Source organism: Opisthocomus hoazin, chromosome 11 (genome assembly GCF_030867145.1).
Source record: "Opisthocomus hoazin isolate bOpiHoa1 chromosome 11, bOpiHoa1.hap1, whole genome shotgun sequence".
Lineage (NCBI taxonomy): Eukaryota > Metazoa > Chordata > Aves > Opisthocomiformes > Opisthocomidae > Opisthocomus > Opisthocomus hoazin.
This window is the reverse complement of record NC_134424.1, coordinates 14153488-14178741: the sequence shown is the minus strand read 5'-3', so window position 1 is coordinate 14178741 and position 25254 is coordinate 14153488. Positions and strand designations below refer to the sequence as shown.

The following is a 25254-nucleotide window of genomic DNA, read 5'->3' as shown; positions in this document are numbered from 1 at the left end:
GTAGCAGTTTTCATGAAAACGCTGTCTGTGAAACCTGTGCTAGTTGTTCCCATAGCTTTTCTTGATTGCTCTAGCAGTGTGTGTGTGGCAGAGGTGGATACTCACCCACCCTTCTTGCTAACCGCTGCTAGGGTGGGGTGAGCTGAGCTACCCTTGCTCTTCCTGGGAACTTGACCTCAGGTTCAGAGTTGAGTCAACTGAGATCTGAAGTTATTTCTTCAGTGGGCCAAGTGAGCTCTGCCTGTTTATTTGGATTAATGCAGTGAAGCTCAAGTGAGGTTTTTTTCCTGGGTCTTGCTTCTGGGGACTTGGTATAGATTTTTTTTCCACCACAAGACAGAAGTTTCTGAAGCTTGCACTCCTGCCTGTTTGCATTCCTCCTGAGGAAGGACCAGTGCTCTGTAATCTAACAGGGAAGACGCTTTCTTCCAGGTCATAATTAGGGGAGAAATCCTAGTTCCTGTACTTGAAAGCCCTGCAGTGAGTATACGTTATATCATAACCAGATGGTTCTCTGGGCTCTGATGTGGCCTCTAACCCGTCTGAGCCTTCCTCAGCTTTCTGTCCCTCCTGCAATTAATGTTGGAGGTGTCTACATAATATCTGGTACGTCACAGTGAGGAGTGGGTCTGCTGTGGTGGGCTTTGCATTCAGCTAATGGATTGCAATTCCTTGTGTAAACACTATTCTGCTACAGGCAGTTGAAGTCTAACATCCGTAGTGAGATGTATGCAATGTCTAGTTCCTACTGTGCTAGCACAGGGCAACAGTAATACTCGCAACTGCTGCAAGAATAAACTGGATTTTTTTTGTGTTACCGAAAACAAGCTAGGCCACTTCAAACAACAGCCGAATGAAGCTTTGCCCAAGTTCGTGGGGAAGCAAGGGTTGCCTTGCACGTCCTCCCTTGTGCTGAGCAGCACAGCAGACAGTGCCCTGGAGCTGCCTGAGCTGGGCAGAGGATGGAGCAGCTGAATCCTGTCTCCCCTGGTGCGATGGGTTGGGGTTGTTTGAACCTCCTGCTGATACTGCCCTTGGAAGAAAGCAGCCATGGCTCTAGTAAGCTGTCTGAGTGGCCACGCATACAGCTGCACTGTCTGATTGCGAATGGGAGGCTTCTGCCGGGTCAGCTAGGTGATGGTCCTCTGCTGTTCCTTACAACTTGGAGAAGCAGACAGCTAATCTAATGGGAAGGAATCAATAAATACTGAAGGCAATCTCTAAAGCATAATTTCAGCTGATATTTCAGAGTTGTTTTCTCTGGGTCACTGAAATACAGCAAGTCTTACTGATAAGGCTGGTAAGTTGGTGGTGGCAGAGCTTTGAAAATCCAGGCTGGGATCTTTCTTGCAAAGGGACAAGCTCTTTCCAGCTAACAGCAGTAGCAGGTTGCGTGAACTCTCCTGCCAATGCTACCCAGTAAGAGCACAAAAATGGCTGTGGGCTGCAATGACGTCATGGGCTGTGGCTCCTTCTCCCTTGCTTCAGGGCATGCTGTAAATCATGACGCATTTGTTTGTCAGAGCATTGAATTACTCCATCAGGAGCTGGCCAGGCTGCCTGACAGCACGGCTCCCAAACACTGGGTCCTCTGAGGATGAGGTGGGCGCAGACAGACTGCCACGCTGACACCCACCCGCCCAGCCTGCCAGCTGTGAGGGACAGATTGGGCAAGGGCTGTTGCAGAACAGCACGTCCCGGTGTCACCCAGGCGCACGCTGGCAGGCTGTGCATTGCTGCAGACGGTGCTTGCGTGACGTGGGTGCCGTGCTGAGCAACCGGCCGGAGGCTGTGAGCAGCCCTCTGCTCTCCCCACACCGCCGGGCAGGCTCTTGCTGTCTTCTGCGAGCCTGGGTGGGGTGCAAGCGTTTGCAACGCTGGCCACAGGCCCTCTGCACTGCAGCTCTGCTGCGGAGCAGTGACTGGAAGCAGCGGAGCCACCCTTCCTGCTAGCCCACGGCTGGTGTGTTTCCACCCGCTTTTTGTGCTGACATCTGGGGACACTTCGGACCGTCTGCCTGCGAGATCAGCTCTGGGCTGAGCTGTTAAATGCTGCTCTGAAACGCCTGGGCCTGGCCTAGTCAGCCTGCCTGGACCTGGGGGCTGCCCCAGCCTGACCTGGGGGTGGGATGCTGGTGGCCGGCTCTGCTCCATGACGCGCAGCCCACAGCGATTTCGGGCTACCCCAGGCCCTTGTGGCTGCCTACTGGTTTTGATTAGTCTGTGGCCGCTCTTGTGAGGAGACAATGTGTGTGTCTGTATTTCTGAGCCTGTATTAAAGGGCACTGTCGTGGTTGGTGGGCCTAAAATGAGCCGTAGGTGGCATCTGGTGAGCTACATTGTGTAAACAAGCTGCGAAAGCCTCCTCTGGAGCCCTGCAGCAGAAGGCACAGTGTAGAGCTGCTCTGAGCAAACACCCGTGGTATGTACATCTGAAGGTCATTCAAACACAGAAGAGGAAACACTGTTCCTCTCGGCTAGATACTAATGTGCTCTATCTAGGCTTCCTTTAATTGGTATAATTAAGTGCTTTACATTGCCTTTTCTCACAATGACTTTGCAGCAGTTTTAGTGGACTTCCCATAGGCAAATAAATACCAGCAGGCCAGGTCTGAGCTAGTTTAGGTCTCAAAGCTAGAACACTGACAAGTGTGTCTTGGAAGTGACCTCTGCCTTTGTTCAGATCCTCCCGTTATTATAAGGTGAGTGGTAGCAGCAGGTCCCTCTGGGCTTGGACCACAGGAGCGAGGAGCCCAAGCTGGGGGGTATGTGCAGGGTCCTGCAGCTGTCTCTGATGCATCTCCTGGTCTGGGAACTGGCAGTGTAACAAATATACCTTGTATCTGTCATGGTATGAGACACAAATCTTGGATTAATCTGAACTGCTTTTGATCCTCACTGCAGAACTGGGAACACTGGCTTGCTAAACAAAGTTGGTGTCTAACTGTCGTCTTGATTATGCAAGATATCAACTGTTACTTCACCTTCATAGCTAGACAGTGAATTTCTGTAGAGTTTCCTTCTCTTTGCAAGACTCAGAGTAATTCTGCTTGTCAGTCTCCCAAATAATCCAAAGTCCAGGCACCTTTGAGCCTGCTCCAACACCTGGATGCTCCGGCAGAGCTGCTGTTTGCTGGTGTCACTGCTAGTCACGGTGGCTCGCTGAGCAGTTGCCACTTGCTCAGATGTGGCTTGTTATCAAATTCCCCTGTGGGGGAAGAGTCGGTGTCTGAGCGGACTCAACATGCCGGCTGTGGGAACATGTGGGGTGCTAATCGTGTTGTTTCAGCTTTGTTCCGGCTGTTGATTAACAGTGTGGCTGCATGCAAATATCTGATAGCTTATGTAACTGCTTGAACAAGATCAATGATCTAATTGAAAGTAAAATAGAAACAGCTTTAGTTGTCTCCGAGGATTATTTCAGTAACTCTTTTAGGCCTGAGGTAAAAATGCTGCTGTGAAGAAAGAGAAAAGCTAGGCTGGTGATTGCTGGAAAACTTGTGGTGACTCTTTCAAGAGTGGTGACTTTCAGTGCCACAGCTCGAGCTCAGCAGTGCTGGACACTGCGTCTGTCAGATATCAGGACAAAGACATGGGTACTTTTAAACTGGGACCATGGGAGCTGCTGTAGTGGTGCCATCTGAATGCTTTGTGGTTGTGTAGCCTCGTGGTATCTAGTGCTGGCTGAAGTGAGTTTGACACTCTTAACAGGATGGCAGCATGTGTGCTGGAGAACTGCTACATCGAATATGGACAGCCAAAGGGAGTCCAGTCCAGCTGCTATCGGAGAAGACCCTGGCTGGCAGAGGTTGGCTGTGTGTTGATAAACCAGTGCCTGTACTAATAGTACTTCCCTGACCTAACCAGAGTAGTGAGCAAGAGCAAGGATTGCCAGCTCCATCAAGTTGCCAAAGACCAAGCGAGGTGTCTGCTTGAGGGGCCACAAAACCAGGCTGCCGAGGAGCAGCTGCAGATCGCTGTGGCCCTGGGCTGCAGCGTGCCCCGGGGTTCCCCAGAGCTGTGTGGAAGCAGGCACGGCTCACAGGGAGCCAGTTGTATTTTTTTGCATCCAGAAAAGTTAGAAGAGCCTGAGATAGTCTTCGAGTGGCTCAGATTCTCCCCCAAGATGTAAGAGTGAAGAAGCACTAATTGCATTCAGCTCACTGCCACTGTAATCTGGGCCTGCCCTTGGTGCCGTCACACCAGATGATTAGTGGCTGCTAAGTGAGCATTATTGAGCATGCTAATGACTTGCAGACATCTGCAGTTATAGAGGTAGGAGCATGTGGAGCTCCTGGACAAGGGTATTGCAAAGACCTTGTCCCAGAGAATTAACCGCATAGTCACCAGGATGATCCTCACTTCCCAATATACTGTTTTCTGGGAGGAAACAGTTTGGAGCTGCTCTGCGAGGGTCAGCTCACAGAGGTGGTTTGCTCTGCTATGAAAGCACCAGGAGCAGCAGATTCCAGTGAGGAGCTGCTAGTTCAGGCCCTGGAAACAGCAGAGATGTCTGGGGTTTTCCTAGGTGGAAAGCTCTGCTGAATAACCCTGACTCGCCAAGGGAAGCCCTGTGAAGTTAGTGGCATAAATTCCTGCTTCAACAAATCCGCTTCAAATTTTGCTGTGGTTTTGCAGCCTAGCTCCGAGTTCCGTGTTTAAAACTAAAGAAATACCTCTTCTTTATAGATAAATAACTGAAGAAAACTATGCACCTTTAAGGGGTTTTTAATTGCAAGGAGGAAAAATGAACTGCTTCACATACAGTGCTACAACTATTGGATGAGAACACTGCCTAAGGCAGAAGAAGCTTAAATATTTTAATTAATCAGCTTCATTACCTAAACATAGGCTTTAACAAGCTGCAGAATATTTCATACTCTACCTGTAAAAAGAGTAGCTCAGGCTTCTGAAGCAGTACGTGGGCAGCAAAAGTACGAAAGCTCAAGCATAGAAGCTAAAAGGAGGAGCCCAGTTGTCATCTAGGAGTAGGACAAACACCTGTGTGGCTTTTGCTCTGTCTGGATGGAGGTAACAGCATATTACTAAACATTTTACATGGTAAAATGGAGGAACTGATAAAAAACAAGGTGGCCTAGTGCTGTACCTAACCTGACAGGTAACTGGAAAGGGGTATGGGAGATCGGGCAAAGCAGCAAAGCTTGCAATCTTGCTGGAACTATTCCAGCTATAGCACAATTGCCCCTAGAGCCAGTGCTTTATTTTTGTGTTGGGTTAAATGTGAAATACAATAGGCTTGCAAATGTGAACAATGCGAGATGGCAGATTAAAAATGAGATCTTGCAGCTGGTGAGGATTTGGGTAATTGCCTGTACCCTGCTCAGTCAGCCTTTGTGTGGTGGAGCACTGTCCTGAAGACAAGGGAGAGAGCTGCGAGCTCATGAGGTTTGGAAAGACTTGTATGAAGCCTTTAGCTGGAAGATTTCAAGTCCAGCCTCCAGAGAGGAAAGGTGGTATCCCCCTGAGCGCTGGCTAGCTCGGAAATGCAGTTAGCAGCCAGAGCCTGTTATTGCCAAGCAGCTCCCGACAAAGTTGGATTAGGCTGATGGTGTCAGATGAGCAGAGCTGCTCCTGCCTCTTGCTGGGAGCAGCTTACAGGGAGAAGAGTGGGAGGCTGGCCCCCGAGCAGAGCCTGTGTGTGGCACAGGACCCATGGTGTGGAAGAGCAGCTTCCGGGGCCAATGCAAAACTCGCATGTCAGAAGCAAAACTGTGCTGTGTGGTGAGTGAGTTTGGGTGGGAGGAGCGGGTACGTGGTCTGTGCGAGTGTGTCCTGCAGCTGTGGCCAATATGTGCTCAAGCTGTACCATGAATCCCATATGGTCCTCCTTAAGGTGCTCGGAGACCACCCGTGCAGATTCACTGCTGTGCTCCTGCTTGTGAAGGCTCCTCTCAAAAGAGGTCTGTCTGATAGTGGCTGCCACTGTTGGATGAATTACCTGGGCCTCAAGCCAAGTGTCTATTCCTTATGTTGGCAGCTTGTAGCTGAAACCGTATAAACACAGTGCTGTCCTGTGTGGGATGTTAAACACACAGGGCTTAAACCTCGACTGTCCGGGGCGAGCCTGGTGCTGTGTGCAGATGGAAGGGTGTTTACTGCTGGGTTGCACAAGTATATGAAAATGCGTTCAAATAACTTCACTCCTTTCTCCAGAAGGAGGGAAAAGCTCCTTACTTTAAGAAGCAGCTGCACAACACTGAGTATTTTTCATTTAAGGATCAACATTCCAGGAAGAAAGTGGCCTTCCTCTTTGGACAGGGATGGTCATGGTTTCCGGTGGAGGATAGGTATCTGTATGTGAAAACTCCTGAAGAGTAAACATCTAGCTAAAAACATCTAACACAAAAGCATTAAGATATCTTCACAGTGGCCACGCAAAACCACCAGTGCCTGCCAGGACTGCAGGGATGTGCAGTGGGTACACGTGTTTGTAGTGACTGTGCAGCTGCCCTGAGCATCCTCACTTGATGCGCGGGTACTGAAAGCGGCCCGGCTTGTGCAGATGTGTGTCCCCCCTCCCGAGGGACACTCACATGGCAATGCTGTGGCGGTGGCTGGAGCTCAGAGGCAGGACCACAGCTGCTTTCAGGCAGTTTGCACCATCATGGCAGCGCTGAATTGCAGTGGCATGGCAAGACATGTCCTGGTGGCAGTGTGTGGGTGTAGGGCTGCTTTTGGGGCTTTGTGTTTATATTAAGAGTGTGTGCTTATGTCTGCATGTCACAATGAACTGTTGAAATGGCTCAGATGTTGGAGGGAGATTTTTCAAAGCAGACAGTCCTTTCTGCAACGGGGGTGCAATTGCATGGTAGAGATTAATCACCTTTCCTATTGCTTCTCAGGGAAATGGTAAGATGGTGACAGCTAACCTGCTGATAAATTCTGGAATATCTTTGTCACTGCGCTACAGAGGGCTATAGAGCGTCTGTAACAGAGTATCTCTGCTTAAATGCTTCAAAACAAACCTGCATGGAGCAGTGCTGTTAGGTGCTCAGAATCAGACACTATCAAAACTGAGACAAACCACAAATCTTTTGCGTAGCTGACTGGCAGGGTGTTTTCTGATGTGTCACCAACCCCGGACCACAAAGTATGCTCCAGTCCTGAGCTCTTCGGCACTGCAGAGTGGAGTGGAGGTGGGTTGAGCCATGCGAGGCTCTGTGAATGGGGATTTCCTTCAAACAGCCCGGTGCACAGTGAATCACAGTCAGTACAGCCACTCTGGTTTTAGATGGAAAAATTGAATCTGTGTATGTTGTGGCCAAGGAGTTCCCCAAACAGTAATCACTTCTGATAATTTCCAATGTGTTGGTTTTGGCTTCAGAAACTCTATCCATTGCAGCTTTCACGCCTGGCGTCTGCCGCACAGAAGATGTTAGACAGCCCTATCTGAATGGGCTCATTTATCTCGGCAGGATTTTACATGCTGTTTCTTATAACTATCTTGACCTACCCCCAGTGTGAGTAAACACGCTCTTCAGTAATGCAGAGGTCACTCTGGCGTCTGGAAACCTCTGGATTACTTGTTGCTCTTCAGCCTACCCGAGGCTTTTTTTTTTTTTTGCAGCCATGTCTCTTGCACCTTTTCCATCTCCAGTGCCCCAGGGTGGACCTTCCTGTTGATCCCCTGCACTGAGGCTTGGTAACCTTCCTTCGGTAATGTAAGATACAGCACAGTGCTAATGACTTGTCACCTAATGTCCCTGCCAGCGCCTGGGAGGTCTGTGTAAGAACTAGCCAGGTTTTTAACCTTGAAGCAACCTGAAGTGACCTGGTGAGATTTAGGATTACCTTAATCCTGCGGAGATGGTTACAGAGCTCTCATGCTTCAGACACGCTTAGTTTTGTTGTATTGCACTTGCAGAAATCCGACTACAGCTGTTTTTATCAGTTCAGCCTTGCTGCTCAGGGCTTGGCTTTCTAGTTCTGTAAGCACAAGATGCGTTGTGAGGAGGCACTTTTTTGTTTGCATACATGCGTGAAATAACAGCCTCGAGTTTATCAGATTCCTAGACAAGTGTTTTGTGCTGGCTTAGACAATTTTGCACTTGACTAAAATTTTAATGTCTGTATTAAAGTGAGACTTGTTTCCTGTGAATTGGGCAGTGGTGTTGCTGACTCAGGCATAGCAGCCCACTCTGATGGGAAGAGAAGCCTTGCAGTGCCGTAGCAATAAATGTGCTGAGCGCTGGGGAGCAGCGACCTGGCGTAGGATCATTCCCCTTTCCCTCCCATCCCGTGCCCGGAGGAGGGAGGTGTAGTTAGTCGTGTCACTCGGTTTCAAAAGCCGAGCCAACGATTTCTCAGAGTGTGGCAACAGCAGGAGGACTCCTTTCTTCCCCCTCCCCTCCATCGTTTAACAGAAATCCCCTTTCCGGCATGCTCACTCCCCGCTGCAGGGACTTTCCTTCACAAGTCGTTCCCGAGTGATTAATCAGCTCGCGCTGCCCTGTCCCTTCGGGTCCCTGGTGCTTCCCTCCCGCGTGTGACCCCGGCGGAGCGGGTGCAATCCTGCAGCCCTTCGCACGGCCCCGTCCCACGCTGCCTGGCCCTTCCCGGGGGCCTTCCCAAGCTGCCTGTTGCCCACAGGGCTGCTGCAGCTGGTCTTTGGGGTGCTGCCAGCCATGCTGTCCGGGAGCTTGGGGGGCTGCTGTGTCCCCCCAGACTGGTGGGGACCAGGAATGTCCCAAGCAGACTCCCTTTGCACGGTGAGGTGCGGAGGGCTTGCAAGCCCGTTCCTGCCCTGCCGCCCAGCTTCCACTCATTCCTCCCCCGAAATGCAGAGCCTGGCGATCGAGGGCACTGAGCTCCAACCGCTGAGTTCGGCAGCGGCGCGGGGTGCTTCCGCCATCCCCGGCAGAGGCGAGCGGGAGCCGCGGTGCCTTGGCCGCTCCCGGGGCCGGCACCGGAGGGGCGGCGGGGTGAGCTCAGCAGCGGGGAATGCGCTTTGCTGGGCGCGCGGGGGGCCGCGCTCGCAGGGCCCGTTGTCGGGGCGGCTTTGGCAATGATGTCATGGACGGCGGCATGCCGCAGCAGGCCCCGCGCGCTCGGCAGGGCGGCCAGCGCCCGCTGCTCCATCGGCAACATGCGGGCGTGGGGGGTTTACGAGAGCGGGGAGCGTTACGGTGGCTCCTGCCCCACGGCCAGGCTGGTTAACAAGCCGAGCCAGGGTTTCGGGGTCAGAGCACGGCAGTGGGATGTTGGCCGGCTGCCCCACGGGGCTGGCGAGGGGCTCGCTCGCTGCGAACAAAGCAGCACTCATGGAAACTTGCTGCTGTACAAGGCTGAACAGTCAGACTGCTCCCTGCCCCCCCAGAAAGGATCTGCAATAATGAGCACGGCGTTCCTGTGTGTGGCTTTGCTGAGTATCAGCCCCGCAGCTGCGAGCGGGGACCTGCTTGGCGATGAGGAACTGGGGCGGGGTAGCCGGTGTGAATGGCGGCTCTTCCTCTGTGTTGCATCCGTGCTGGCTGCCGATGCCGTCGCAGCAGCGCGCTGGCAGTGGGGAGCCCTGCTTGTGCTCGTGGTGGGGGTGCTCCCCTGGAGCACTGGCTGCGGGGGTCGGATTGGTGCGAACACTTCCTGCCTGTGGCTTTGCTTCAGCGTGTGATCGACACACCTACCTTCTCGTATCTGTGACTTGGGATACGGCTCTTAAGGCAACAGAAACCCTAGGTGTATTCGGACTGAAAATATTAAGGAATTTGATGGTAAGCCACCCACAGTTTGACTCTTTTCTCCACCCACCCGAACAATTCCTAACTTTGAAATTCTTGACTTCTTCCAACCCCCTTGGGTGTTTTCAGTTTCTCTTGGAGAAGCTGGGCTGGTTGCTGCTGCTGTTAGACTGCTGGCTTAAACTTGCTTCGTGTTATGGCTTCCTCTTCTGGATGTGAGGCTAAAGTGGGCTCCAGGTGCCCATTAAGAAGTTGGGCAGAGCTATTTTAATCTGTATTTAGCTCCTGTGAGCTCCACTGGCTTGATTCTTTTTATTCTTTTCTGTATTAAAAGTCTGTATGATTTTGTTTTTTTCCTTGCCAAACTACACTGAAAGGACTGGATTTGACCTTATTTTTACAGTTGCCTGTTCCGCCTCATGAGAAATCCTTTCCAGCAGCCCAGTATGCACCAGTAGACAGTACAGGGTGAGGGATGCGATAGTGGCCTGAAGCTCTTGACTGGTCTGAATGGTTTCAAATCCAGTTAAAGTAAAAACTATTTAAAACCTCAGAATTGTAATGTTCCCTCTGAGGGTGACGGAGCACTGGAACAGGCTGCCCAGGGAGGTTGTGGAGTCTCCTTCTCTGGAGATATTCAAGACCCGCCTGGACAAGGTCCTGTGCAGCCTGCTGTAGGTGACCCTGCTTCGGCAGGGGGGTTGGACTAGATGACCCACAGAGGTCCCTTCCAAACCCTACTATTCTGTGATTCAATCTCTCAGATCCTAAAATGAGTCTCACAAAGGAATCTTACTTTTTTTTTTTTTTTTTTTAAATGACCAGACACTCTGGTAAGCACAGAGGAAAATAGTTTCTGTCCCCAAGCAAAAAAGCCCCAAAACAACCAACTTTTTTTTTTCCCATCATTCAGTCTGTGCCGAGATCAGCACTCAGTTATTGTTCTTACAACCCTCCAGTGAAATGGCATTCCTCCTGTGAAAATCTCGCCTTATAACGAGCTTAGTGGCTCTGCTGTGTACATGGCATCACTTTCGCTTCCTGAAGATATGCTTCCTCCGGTAACAAACGCCCTGGGGCTCCCCCGTGCAGCTGAGCACTGGCCGTGTCCCAGCCTGGTACTGGAGCTGAGCTGGGAGCGGATGAGCCAAAGCCAGCTGTAGATCAGGCAAGCTGGGTGCTGAGGAGCAGCTCTCCTGCGGGTCCAGCACCGACTGCAGACACTGAGAAGCGGAGGTGCGATGGGGCCGGAGCGCTGTGCTGTTAGAGGCTGGCGGGTCACAGCGAGGAATCCGCGAGACTGGCCAGAGTTGAGCCGCCCCGGTGCCACCACCTGTGCTGTCGCTGCGTAAGCCGGCTGCATGCGTCCGGATGACAAGCTGTGTGCCAGGCCCCGAGGAGCTGCGAGGTGAACCTGGCCTTAAGGGTCACTGGAGGAAATAGTTACAGTGTGTTCTCAAAGCACAGAGGAACCCGTGTAATTGATTTAAAGACATATTATCCCTACAGAGGACATCGCTGATGTCTTTAGCAGGCGCGGTAAGCCTGTGAACACATACTGCATGCTTCAGCAAAGAATTTCCTTAGGCAGCTTGCTCAGCTCTGTCTCATCTGCATACTTCTGTTTGGCATGCACGCAGTGTGGAGCAGGGCTTTGGAAGAGCTTGGTTCAGTGTGGAGTTTTCACTGTTCAGAAGACTAAGCCCTAATGAGTGCTTAAATTTTCTGCCCCCCAATTACTATAGCTGTTTAACAATAGGCGAGAATAATTAGAGGTGGGAAAGTACTCAGAAACTTCAAGACACCAGGATTTAAAGTTCCTACAGTCTATATGTAAATGATCCATAAATGAGATGGACTTTGTGCGCTATACAAAGTTCCTTCCGTGTTGAAGTAGGGAGTAAGGGCTGTCGTTGAGATGGCTCCTTTGTTTTTTTATTAAGAACCATGCATTTTGGGTTCTTCCTCTGTATAATGCATAAAACAGAATTGTACATAAGGAAGACAGATTGGAGAGGGTGACCACTTTTTAGAGAAGCTGGATGCAAAGAGCAGTGCTGGTCGTCGTAGAACTTCCATGTGTGATCAACAGCAAAACTTCTGAGATGACTTTGCCCAGACTGTGAACAAGCCGTGTTGACTGCAGCATCAGCCAAGAAACTGTTTTAAATAAAAAATTTGCTACTCAACATTTGCTTTTTCAACCCTTCATTTGTTTCATGAGACTTTGTACAGTCTGTATTAACTAGCTCAATTTAGTAAGGAAGCTGTCTGCTGCGGTAGCTTATCTTGTTTCCACTAATTGTCCAACAGAAAATGACTTGCAGCTCTGCTGTAGGGCAGAGTTCAAGGAGCGCTGCCACAGTCTGGGTAGTGCTTGTGCTTAATCTGAGTGCAGAGCAGGTTTGCACATGAGCAAAAGATACTAGGCACAGTGGTGTTTGTAATAGTGGAATTTTTTTTTAATGGTAGAATAATTTAATTTTGCAGAGACCAAATGAAGGTCGTATAGTTCAAGCCATGTGCTTACAGCAGACCCAACTTGATCAGGTTGCTCGAGGGTGTGTCCAGTTGAATTTGAGTATTTCAGAGGATGGAGACCGTATGGATTCTCTGGGCATCTGTTCCAGTGTGTGGCAACCCTCATGGAGAAGACTTTTTTTCCCCTTTTCCTGGAAATCTGCTTGGAATTTTCCATATTGCAACTTATAAACCATTTCAAGCAGGGGAGTGAGGGGACTCCCAGTCTTCAATATCTTCTTTTGAATTTTTTTTCCCCTCTGGAAACAGTGCTTCTTCCAGTATAGAGCTGACTGAAATATAGGGTGTACATTGGGCTGGGAAAAAGCCCAAGAAGGACAACTGAAACAGTTTGGAAAGATGCACGAGGTCACAGGGATTTCTCTAGCAGCACTGTCTCTTGAAATGAAGTGATGATGGATTGCAAGTCTAATAAATATTCTTACAGCTCTGAAGATGCCTAAAACTAAATTGTAACGTGCCTTGGGTGCTTACATTAAAGGCCAAAGATGCTGAATTTATTTAGTCAGGGAGATAAGGAGCCTAAGACAGCTCTATTTAAAGAGCCAACATTGAGTGAGAGATCTTACCATCCTGCTGGCTGTGGCACAACACTCTGGGTAGAGTTCGGGGATCTCTGCAGGAGTAGATGAATCTGCAAGCTTCAAATCAATGCTGGGTTTCAGTTTTGGCACTTGCTTCTAAGGCAAATATATGAACACAGAGGACCAAGCTCTGCAGCGTTGGTGGTTTTCCCACTTGATAGGTTGGGTTGGGAAGTTTTTTGTGGCCCAAACTGTAAAAGACACACATTTGCCTTGAGATGGTCACGTTCCTGGCTCGGACTAGGCACTTTAACATCTTTCTTTGTGCTTTAAGGAGTGTGACATTAACAGTCCAAGTGTAACATACCGTATTAATATTTAGTATAGAGCAACAATTTTAAATCAGCTTGAGCAGCTAAAGCTTGGTTCCTTTTCAAGACTGAGACTGGTGGCGTGCACTGCCGGCCTATGGAATTGCCATAATCCATTTTTTAGGCTGGTTGCCACATAGTTAATAGGATAATAAAAGGCTAAGAATTACAATCTAGACTCAGAGGTGTGATGGGGGAAGCAATGAGCTCTGGTTCAGTCTGTTTTCCTCTTCACCCTACCAGGCAGCCACTTTAAATCCTAATAGCTGACTAAGAAGCAGGATACTCCTACATAAAACTTAATGTTGTAGGCTATATATAGGCTTTTTTTTTTTTTTTTTTTTTAAACAGAAGAGTGAGTGCTCGCTTGTTCAATGCTGGTGTTGATTCTGCAGAACAGCTTAAGTCTGGTTGGCAGGTTTTCCCCAGCAGTCAGCGTGTGGGTCCTGTCGAGCTGCAGCCCGACGCCAGGACCTCTTGGCAGTGGGCTGCCTGCAGACGGCTCCTGCCTGCAGCGGAGCGACGGCGGCGGCCGCTGCATGGCGGCTGCCGTTGTGTTGATGCTGGATTGCCATCGGGTACTTTTAGGAGAGGAAAATAGGTGAGAGTTAGGGTAACTGATGTTAAAATGCGCATTGAACAGTGTACCTGGGAATGAGGGTTCTTGCTAAATCCAAACTTCAGTATTTCTGCTTTTTCTGCTTCTTTCTGGGTCAGGACCGTGTGTCTAGCCATGATAACTTGCAGACTGTCTGAAAGTGGTCACCTAACAGCATTCAAAAATTCAGAGTCCACAGCTGAGTGTCAGGAGGACTTGCATGTAACAGCCCAAAAATTCTTAGTTCTAGTGGGGGAAAAAAATCCCAAAGCCAACAAAAGCAACAGAAAACGCTCTCTAAAACCCTCACCTATTGGCTGTTCTAGAAGGCACCTCTAAGGTCATCTGTGTTTCCAGATGAACTGGAGTCCTCCCAAGGACTGGCCTGAGGCAGGTGAGAGCTCCTGTGGCATGGATTCCTGCTTCGTGCTGTAAAAATGTGTCCTTTGGAAGTACAAGTCCAATGGCCGTCAGCAGGTATCCTGCTCCGCTGCCGGTGCAGTGGCGGCACTCGGCTCTGCAGGAGCTCTGATCTCCAGAGCACGGATCTCCCACGGGTACAGTGAAACGGGGAACCAGTGAGCGAACCTTGCAGATGCTAACATAGGCATTGTAACGTGAATAAAGCAAATTACGCAGATGAGCACGCTCCTCCAAGAAATGTTACGTTAAAGCTGTCTGCAATGGTGCTGTAAAGAACTTGTTCAGCCCTGCTAAATTATCTTGGTGGATGAGATGCAACAGCTCGCTTCCTCCGAGCCACAGGAAGGCAGGGATCGGCAGCTGTCGCCTGTGTCGAGAGGCTCCTTTAATCTGCGGAAACTTGCCTGGTTCCGTGGAGTAAACACTCTGCGTTTCAGCTGAAAGCAGATGATCTGTTCCCATCTACCAAATTCATCAAAGCTGAAAGCCAAACGCTGCTGATGGTGGAGGTGCAGCCTTGGGGGACTAAGCTGTTGCGCCGTGGTTCTGAAGCACTGACCGCTACAAGTGTGCGTCTCTCTGTTGTAAATTTACTGAGAGCTCCAGAGGAGCAGTTGAGAAACATGGCTTGAAAGGCTCTGTACAACTGGGAAGTACAGATTGTGTGAGTAATAAGTATGCCTAAAAGTAATTTCATAGTAGCAAAGCAGTGTTGCAAGATCTGCTGTTCGTGTAATCCGTTTTCCAGCCTTGGATGACCAGAAAAAGTGTTGTGAAGCGGCCCAGGGAATGGGGGGAATCAGTGGAAAGCCAGCCGAGCTGGGGTACACGGCAGCACCTGCAGTACTGATAATTGGTGCTTGAGTGTCATTGGAAACACTTTTTTTTTCTTTTCACTGTTCCACAATCTTGGATGTATGAACTGGCAGCGTGCCCTTCGAGCTGTTGGGGGGTGCCTGCAAATTTGATTTTACTAAGCAGGTTTCAGGGTTCTCTGGACCAGCGCTGTGCTCCTTGTGCAGGACCTGTTAATAGATGCTTGCCTCGTAATGCCAGAGAGACCTCGTGGAGAATGTGCTGAATGTTTCCAGTCAGTTCATTAAAAAGGCGGCACCACAGCAGAGGCTCTTCTGGAGAGGCCGAATGCTTGGGTGGAGCTGAGCTCTGTGCCAGCGCTTGGAAACCAAGCCTGCTTTGGGCTGGACTCTGGTCTCTGCTTGGACATGGAGAGTCCTTTTAAATCGTGATAGAGATTGTGAGCCAGGGCTGAGCTGCTGCTGGGATGCCCTGTAGCTGGGAGCAGGGTGCCTGCGGGAAGGGTGCGCGGGCAGCTCTGCTGGGTGCTGATAAGGTCTCCTGTCCTGCCCAGGAGGAGTTTTCTCTCCCTCCTCCCCACCCCACATGAAAGCAGACCAGCCCTTCTACAGGTGGGCTTGGAAAAAATTACATCATGAGATCCCAATGCCTGTCAGGAAGCTGGAGGCTGTAAGAGCATGCCAACTTAGCTAACAAAGTGCGCTGGCGGGGATGGCACCAGCCCCGGGGAGGAAGAGCTGGCCTGTGCCTGTGGTGACCTTCTCCTGTCATCGGGGCAGCAGCCCCGTGCCCGGCCTCTCTGCATGAGGCTGATGGGACGGGATATTCTCGCTATTGATGTGAAGCTGTCTTGTGTCCCCAGGTCAAGGACCACTGCCCAGCTGTGCCCTTGGAGATGGTGATGGGGCGGTGGAGGAGGCTCTGAGCACGCAGCTGGTTGCTGCAGTAACCACAGCGCATCCACGTATGGATGTTATTTATGTGCTGTAAATGTGAAAAGGGCCATTCTTTATCTTGAGTACCATGCACGTAGCAGCGTGCTTGAGGTGACTCTGTCCTGCTGGCTTTCCTCCCTGGGAATGCTGGATGGCTTTCTGAAACGAGTTTGCTTGTAGTGTACTAAATCATCACTGCGTCCACTCTAGTGAAAAAGCTGATGTCAGTATGAATCTGAAACCGAAGCTCGGAGGCGTTTCTGGCGCAGGGCTGCGGTGGCCGGCGGCGTGCTCCATCGCCGCAGCGTGAGCGGGTGGTCCTGCCGTGGGGGCGCGGGGTGGACGTGCCGCAGGCACGGGGAGCGGGCAGGCAGTGGGGGCTTGCAGTGACGGGCTGGTATTTGCACACTGCAGCCCTTAATTCCAACTTGCAGGGCTCAGGCACCGTGGTGAGCCTGCCAGCAGGGCTTTGGGTCTCTCTTTTATGTAAAATGCAGCTTTTCCGTATGCTCTGACACAATTTCTTTCAAGAAAGCTTTCCCTGATAGTTTGTGAGGGAGCGTGTTGCTTCTACTGACCAGTTTGCAGCTCAGCTGAAAAGAGGGGGGAAATGGGTAACAGCAGGGACTGTTTGGTTGTTGCTAGGAGACACACTACTTGCGTGATGCAGACTTTTACCTTGGAACCTGTAATTAAAACCCAGTGGGGCTTAATCACCTCATAGCTATCTATTGTGTATCTCAGACTGGAAGTGAAATAAAGTCAAGTGGCAGACACTTATCATAATCCTGTAAGATTAGTCAAAACTGATGTTAAAAAAATCCAATACAAATAAAATCTGAGTAGAAACCAGATGTTAACTATCCGGTAAGGCCAAATGCCATTCAAGGTCTGAAGTTACAGTATTATCTGTTCAGGACATACCGCCCTATTGTGAAACCATGTAAATATTAACCACTTCGCCTGAGCATTGGGTTAAAGGGAACACCCTGGTGCTTACTGTTCTTGGTCACTATTCTGTATAATCACTTGTTCTGAAAGTCAGGAGATCTTTTTGTATTGATAAGGTGGTGTTGGGTTGCTGCTGCGGTCTCTGTAGCTGAAGAGGAGCAAGTAAGGCATGCCCGGTGGATGCTGGGCATGGTGAGGCTTGACTTGGAGGGCTTCACGTGTAAGCACTCTGAATTTGAGCTGGAGAAGGCTTTTGAAGTACTGAACACTTTTCCTTTGCTAGCTAGGACTGAATAAGATCCGTGTACCAGTATTTCGGTGACATGAAAGTGAGTTTATAGTACTGTAGTTGTCTTTACTCCAGCATCTGCTCTGGGACCTGAAGAGCAGACAAAAGCTTCCAGGTCACTTGTAACTTCTGTTGACTAAAGAGGGGTTTCTTTAGTAGTTTTCATTGTATGGAGGAAAGAACAGAAAAATTCTCTGCTGTGACGTGTTGCCATGAATGAAAGGATCAGTCAGGCTGAGGGTATCGCGTAATGGTGCAGAACAACCCTGGTTTGCTTGAGCTTGGACAAACTGGAGCTATTACAAGTATAATGCAACCTGAGGAGCAACTGCGAGCTCAGAGGGAGTGCATCTGGCCAGTGACTCACTAAAACCAAAGTCAATAGCAAGAGTATTCATAAAACTGTAGAGATCACTTCAGAAGGCCAAACTGGTGTAGAAAAATATCCTACCGCTTCACACAGCTTCTAACAACAAGCTGAGCTTGATGCCCAGCAGCCTTAAACTCAGGTGCACGGTGTGTCTTAAAGTAGAGATGCAGCGTGGCCGCTGTGGTGAAAAGCTTTTCCTAGGCTAGAGCGTGACATGGTCTTGCCAGAGGTGGCTTTTCCTTTTGTTCTGTCTCAATTTGTAGTGTGAAGGGATGACTTTTTGTGCAGGCAGGAGCGTGATGGTGCAGAGGATGCCCGATGGTCCTCCCCTCCTCGCTTTGCTGTTTGTACCCAGGTTCTTATGTATCTGGACTTTGTTCTAATGCCAAACTCTGGCTTTACTGGACTTCATCATACAGCACTCTTTTTTGCTACCATTTTTAATGCAGGCTATTGATGTGTGCATGGAGGCACATTTCTGTATATAAATGCAGTTTCCTAAATGGTGCTTTGGGTATGCCTTGGGGTATTTCATCCCAGCTGGGATGCTGTTCTTGTGAACTCCATCGCATGCTGTTTGGCCTCTTTCATGACACACAAATGCCATTAAAAATACCAGGTGGCAGTTGTCATCTAAATGCGGTATGCCAGAGATCTTAAACTGATGATTCTAAGCTGAACGTTGTAAAGCTTCAAGGGCAAGCCACACCACCCTTGGAGAGCACTGAGTCCTTAGACTCCTGTCTTTCCTCCCGTCTAATGCAGGGCATGAAGCATGGTGTTACTGCCTGAGCAAGTGTCTGCAGTGACCTGGGTCGCTTCTGTTGCCCTTGATTACCTGGGCGTGAGTGCAGGCACAGTATTTTAGAAATGTGCCTCTTTCCTTTAGGGTGGGAAATAATCAGATGTATGTCTTTTGTCTTCCAGATAGTAAAGCCATAGTTGATGGAAACCTGAAGCTGATCCTTGGCCTGATATGGACCCTTATCCTCCACTATTCGATTTCTATGCCAGTGTGGGAGGATGAAGGTGATGATGATGCAAAGAAGCAGACCCCTAAGCAGAGGCTGCTGGGCTGGATCCAGAACAAAATTCCTTACTTGCCGATCACTAACTTCAATCAAAACTGGCAGGATGGCAAAGCCCTGGGGGCTCTTGTTGACAGCTGTGCTCCAGGTGAGTCCGTTGCTCTGATGGTCCGTGTCTCCTTGCTCGCTCTCCTGGTGGCTGCTTCGCTGTTCCTATGGCAGGAGGCTCACACAGCTGAGCTGGAGATGGGAGCGGGGCTTTCAAGAAAACCAAAGAGGCCAGCTGTGGGAAGCAGCAAGTTGTAAATGACTTGGCCAAGAGAAATACTGGTCTAAAGCAGAATGTGTGATTGCATTATTGGAGGCGCCACGTCTGAGCTTTGTATGGGTGCAAGGGACAAAGGCGCAAATGCTGGCTCCTAAACGCAAGCAAGACTTGTTCCCACAGCAAGTGCCAACAACCTTTCAACTTCAGGGCGCAGCAGGAGGCTGCATGTGTTCTCCTGAAATAGGACTGCAGGGGGAGAACAGAGCAGCCAGAAGCTGCACACTACCTGAAACTTCAGTGTTTAGCAAGCTGAGGCTGTGCTCCTTAAGGCGAGTAATGTGATGAGGTGTGAAAAAGGCATGGTTTCTTCACTTTCTTGTAAAACACCCTTGCTAGTGCAATTGCTGGTGTTCATCTAATGCGAGCGGGGGTGCTATGGCAAGCAGCTGAAGTTTTCTTTTTGAAATTTGCTGCAGGAGAGCCAGTGAAACATAAAGGGTGGCTAGATGTATTAATGCTGAATTTGGAGGGTGTCTTGACCAGCTAAAGTTTAAAGCAGTGCAGTTGTGTGGCTGACTGAAAAGCTATATGTATTTTTTTGTTGAAAGGCAGGGTGGGTGGGAGCCTCTCTGAACTGGCTCTTGCTGTCTGTGCCATAAGGGCCCCTGAAGATGCTGGTTGTTGTGTCAGAAGCATTTTCAATGAGCAGCACATGCTCATCTTGTTTTGGTTACTTCTGCAAAACTCTGAATGTCTTTATATCAGTGTAATAGAAGGGGCTGTGGAGTTTGTACTTGGTTTCTTCAGCTAGGGAAGCTCCTTTGCAGATAACACCTAACAACTGAAATGTGCTTGCAGGCCTGTGCCCTGACTGGGAGACCTGGGACCCAAAGAAACCCGTTGACAATGCTCGGGAAGCCATGCAGCAGGCGGACGACTGGCTGGGTGTGCCGCAGGTAGGGCTGTGCGGGCTGCCTGCGGGAAGCACGTGGCTGGCTTTGTACTGCCAGCCCGCTTGAATTTAGTCTGAGGGAAGCAGGTGAAGTTGCTTGAACACTTCCAAAAGTTACAGTTTACTCATGTGAGATTGCCTGAGAAAGGGCAAATTGTAATGAAACACACTACTACGTTTCAGAGCTCTGGTTGTAAGACTTTGTGTAGGTGTCTCGGCTGAAGACAGCTGGTGTTGCAGCATGTAGGGTAGGGGAATAGTGCGTATGTTGTGGTGCCTGCTCTGTTCGTCTGTGGAGTGAGATTGTTTTGCTGCATTGAATTCCACAGAAGACAAACTCACTGGCTTCAGCAATCACCTGCAAAGATGACTTTCAAACAGCTAACAGTGTATTTGCAAACTGGATTGTTTTCACGCTGGTAAAGTTGGACAAAAGTGCTGAAGTCTCTGAAGCTGTCGGAGCAGCTTGTATCGTGGGGGCAGGGGAAGAGACTGGTGACAAGTTTCGCTTTGCAAGCACTGCAGTTCAGGGCTATACCACACAGGGTTACAAATTACTAATTTTTCCAGTTTCTGTTATCCCTGTGTTGCTTTTTGGGGGAAGCATAGCTACTGATGTCTTGCCTTGCTACCGTTTAGTTTGTCGTGGTCTCCTGAGAACCTCTCGTAACTAACGCCCAAAAAGCCCCCAAACTACATTTGGACCATAATGAGCTGCTTGATTTTCTTGCCTTGAGATAAGAAGTGATGTTGTGTGTATCAAAGGGAAAATAAATGTAAGAAATCACATTAGCATGTGGGAGTCTTGAAATGTAAGACTCTTACAGCTTTGTTTCTGTGTTGACATGCGGTAACTAAGCAGTGGTACAATATACTTAATTGCACTGTCTTTCAGGTTATTACCCCTGAAGAAATCATCCACCCTGATGTGGATGAGCACTCTGTAATGACTTACCTGTCCCAGTTCCCCAAAGCCAAGCTGAAACCGGGAGCTCCTTTAAAACCCAAACTGAATCCAAAGAAAGCAAGGGCTTATGGCAGAGGTAAGAACTCGGTGAGCTTAAGCTGTACAGAGCGTTTTAACTCCTCAGAAAGCTGGGTGGGGTTTTTTGCTTATGTTGAACTCCAAACCTACTGTAACTGACTTCAAAGTTTCACTTGTGTACTCTTGGTGTGGTGCCTAGTTTCAGAAATAGGTGGATATAGTCCAAAAGACACTCCTAGTTCTAACATGTAAATTCGCCAAAGTCTCTGAACCTGTTTTGCAAGCTGGCAGCCTTGCAGTCCACAGCTGGAAGAACTAGCATGGTACGGGGCTAAACCAACCTTGGTGTGAAATTTAAGCTAGCAGTATTGGTGCTGAGGGTCGTTGCTCTAGCAGCGAATGCCTCTTGTGATAAAGCACTCCTTTAAAGAGGAAAAACCTCCTTACACCTGCGTGTGCCCCTGAGCAGGCTCTCTGTAGAGGCAGAGTCTCCAGTTTCCCAGGCTTGGTGGCAGATGTGTATTCGGGTAGGCTAATTCTAAATAAGCTATTTAAGTTGATCGGTAGGTATGAATACTTAGTTTGCGCATGCACAAGGTGGGTTGGTAAACCTTCAAACATTAAATAGTGCTGAGCTTTTTTTGTAAGGGTTGTGTTTGCTAATTGGAAGGAGTTGTCCACAGACGTTTATGCAACTGTAGATCTACATAGGCATTGCATTTTTAACTTAGCTTTTAAATGGGTAATTCCTGTAACTTCTGATGTGGTTCTATTCTAGATTGAAATACAATCACAGCTAAATGAATAGCAGATTTTTATCTTTAATGTGCTTGGTTTGTAGCAAGACATCACTTAGGTGTTGCACTTTGTTCTCCATTCCATCATTTTTTTAAATCTGGGGGCAGCTGTGGTCCTTTGAGATTTTTTAGGATGAGTGGGTTTCAGAATTCAGTGTACAAGAGAGAAACAAAACTTTCCTTTTTTTTTTCTGGTTTTCTTGGTGGTTTTTTCCAACCTGATTTTCCACTGAAACTTTACTAGTGGAGTGAATGGATGTGGATACTATCTCTGCACTGACGAGCAGTCAATATAGTCAGAAGTGGGTTTAGTACTTGCCCTGCTTGGGGTTTATGTCCTTCATTGGTGCCTTCCACAGCAAACCACAATACATTGACACGTTTCTCAGATGCCAAATACACAGACTACCTATACTCCACTTACTGTGTAAATAACTGATGAGCCTGCCACAATCTGTGAAGTCTGGCTTTACTCGTGTTCTTATTCTTACAAAAAGTGGAATTATTTTGTTGTCTGCTTTTGTGCATGCAGTGCTCTGGAGCCATTGTACTGGAAATTGTTAAGGGTGAGCATCTCTTCTTGAAAGATTGATGTTAATTGTTAATTAACAATTAACAAAGTTAATTGCCAAAACAGAGTCGCTGAATAGAATTGACGATTCTGAGTGCTAACGTTATGTCAGAACCGAAAGGTGACTCCAGCAGCAAGGGGCTCACTGCCAAACTGGGCAGGATCTTTCGGACAAATGAGTAACGGGTCTTCATGTTTCCAGAAAAAGGTGATTGTCAGGTGCGAGGCTGGTCAGTCTTAGCTCTTTTTATTATTGTTTGTCCATATACTACAGTAAGTTAGTCATAACCTCCCGACGTGAATTGTGGTTGTGGTGCATCACCCTGGACACTGCAGTGGTTACTCGTGGGGCGGCTGTGTGTAGACCCGGCGTGAAGTGAGCCTGCAGAGCTGCAGTACGCAGTTGGGCAGGTCATCACTGATGCACTACAAGTTCTCATCTACACAGCCAAGGCAGATCTCTGAGAAGAGAATAAAATCTAGGATATTAAACGTAGTCTGAGAAAGTGGTGTGACCAACATTGTCCAGGCTGAAGCTGTCTGCTGAGGATAAGCAATCCTCTTCGTTGTGCTTGCAGAAGGAGGGATACTTAACTCAAATACCATATCCTAATGCTTGTGCGGTGGACAGAAGATACGTGGAGCGAATTTATAGCTGTTTGAACTAGATGATAATCTAGGGCTTACTTTGAAAGAATGAATATGTCAATTGTTAACACCTTATCGGAATGCTCAGATTTCCTAGTGAAAACATGATCTTCCTTGCATTGCTCTCAAGTTATTGTTTTCTGAAGATAAACAAGTTCAGGAATTCTGTTGTTCACAACCACTTCCTTTATAATCTATCAGACGTTGCACTTTCCACTAATTGTGCTATGGAGCAGTAGTGCCCACGGTTTTATGAATAAGACGAGGAGTAATTCCCTTGGAAGGAAGGGTATATATGTTTGGGCTAGTCTGGAACCGGCAACTTTGGGAAGTTCTTCCACCCACTCAGTCTTACACCACCATGACGGGTGTCATGACCTGGGGCTAAGGGTAGGGAGATGATGAAACCCTGCTGGTAAATGCGTGCTGTAGCAGGCCCTGTGCTGAGGAATAAGGAAACATTGATTAAAAATTAAATAGAAGTGGCACTGAATTGCAGGATTTTTGTGGTTTAAAGAGGTTCCTGTGTACCATTTGTGCAGTGTTCACTCTGGCAAATTAGTGTGAGCAGCTTTCAAAGAATAATAAATCTGAGCAGTGTCTGTACAGCTGGGTTCTGAAAATGGAGTAAAATGGAAGAGTGTAGGTAAGCAATTGCTTAAATAAGTCTTTCACCCTTGTCTCTAGGGCAATGCCTTTACCAAAAAGCTTCCCAGTGTTTCTCTCCTGCCTCCCTGGTTGCCTGTCCTGTGGTGTAGCACCATTGCAGCACTGAGCTATGTGAAGCAGAGCAGCTCCTCAAAAGCGACTGCTGCACGTACCCCGCTTGCTGTCAGCGTCGGCAGGCACTTGCCGGCTGGGGGGTGACCTGCGGTACCTTGCTCAGGCAAACAGGGTAACTTGCTTTCACCTGAAACCAGATGCCAGCTGGGTTCCGGACACGACAAGTGATCCTGAGATGAGTTGAGTGCCAATGATTCGACCAGTTTTTAAAAATGTTTGTGTTATAAAAATAGGGGTTTTCATGAGCGTGATGTTCTGGGCAGCTGGTGAAGAGGTGCCACAAAGCGGCCTGGGGAAGCTGGTGCTGAGGGCTTGTGTGGGAAGACAGTTTGGACAGTTTGTGCGTAGCCTCCAAACTACCTTTCGGGTGTTGTAGCAACTGCTAATGTGCCGCTCTGCATGTGCGTCACAGGGGTTGAGCCTCATGGGAACATGGTGAAGCAGCCTGCCATCTTCACGGTAGACACCATCAGTGCTGGGCAGGGTGACCTGATGGTCTTCATAGAGGATCCAGAAGGAAATAGAGAGGAGGTATGTATGTTAAATGTTTTGTGTGGAAAATGTAAAGCTGGTCTGAATGATGAGGTTTTTGCAGTAACCTCTGTCTCTCATAAGTGAGGTCTTAACAGCTAAGTAATCTAAAAAGAAGTTGCAAAATACCATGTATCAAAAGCCTAAGCCTCAAGCTTTTCCTCATGATTGTCTTACTGGATGAACTTGAAAAAATTTTCGCTATCTGCAACTAAGCATCGTAAGTCCAATGTCCAGTAGTTGCAGTGCTTTAGCTTGCCTGGCCAAGTACATTCTGACACACTTTTAGATAACACACATCGCTAAATCACTGTCTGCCCTTACTCATTCTGCAAGAATGGCTAAAGCAGCTATTTAGATGCCATGAATCATTTTGAGTTTAAATGCTGGTTTTAATGTTTATAGAAACTTCTCATCCAAGTGCTCCACTTGATCATGTTACAGCATTCCAGAAAAATACAGCTGTATGTTGGACTTAACGTCTCCTCAGTTTTGGCCTGCGTTATTAACAGCAAGGGAGAGGGCTGGGGTGGGGAGGAGGTAGCTTGCTTTGTCTCATGTAAAGACAAAACCAATGGGGCTTCTTTCTGTCTGAAATGGGGAGGTAGCAAGGATCCCTGCTCCTACAGAAACACTTCTATGACATTTCTGACTCTGGAAATAGTTCACAGTATCAGGCATTACCCAAAAAAGTCCTAGGCCGGAGTGCATAGGCACAACTCAGCGATGGATGTGTTTTCTCTCCTAGGCAAAGATAACGCCGTCCAGTGACAAAAACAAGACCTATTCTGTTCAGTATATGCCGAGGGTTACTGGACCTCACAAGGTAGGTTGTGTGTCAGTAACCAGTATTCTCTTGCTAAACGAGCTGCTCTGCAGCTGGTTAATGTGAGGGTTGCGTGTTTACTAACAGCGTAATAGCCATTCTGGGCATCCTACAGAACAAGTAACCTAATGTGGCCTTAATTCTCCATCCGGGCTATGGGGCTGCCCCCATCTTGAGGGGGAGGGTGGTGTGTGTGTTGGGAGAAAGTGCATGGATGTTCGGGTATCAAGTACTACAGCTGCCTCTCCTCTCACGTGGGCCTGCTTCTTGCAGCTCGTGAAACCAGTTTTGTGGGTTGTCACAGAGTCGAAGAGGAAAGTACCAGGTTGTTTCTATAAGGTGTTGCTTT

General features: G+C 48.7%; 1 protein-coding gene across 3 annotated transcripts in view; it reads left to right on the top strand.

The window, feature by feature from the left end:
* FLNB (filamin B) overlaps positions 1-25254 on the top strand; it is a 73454-nt gene that overhangs the window by 6029 nt on the left and 42171 nt on the right. For all 3 annotated transcript variants that reach the window (XM_075433016.1, XM_075433014.1, XM_075433015.1), the window contains exons 2-6: positions 18444-18692; positions 19671-19768; positions 20660-20807; positions 23961-24079; positions 24828-24905. In XM_075433016.1, coding sequence (XP_075289131.1) covers positions 18444-18692; positions 19671-19768; positions 20660-20807; positions 23961-24079; positions 24828-24905 — 692 coding nt within the window. The remainder of the gene's footprint in view (positions 1-18443; positions 18693-19670; positions 19769-20659; positions 20808-23960; positions 24080-24827; positions 24906-25254) is intronic.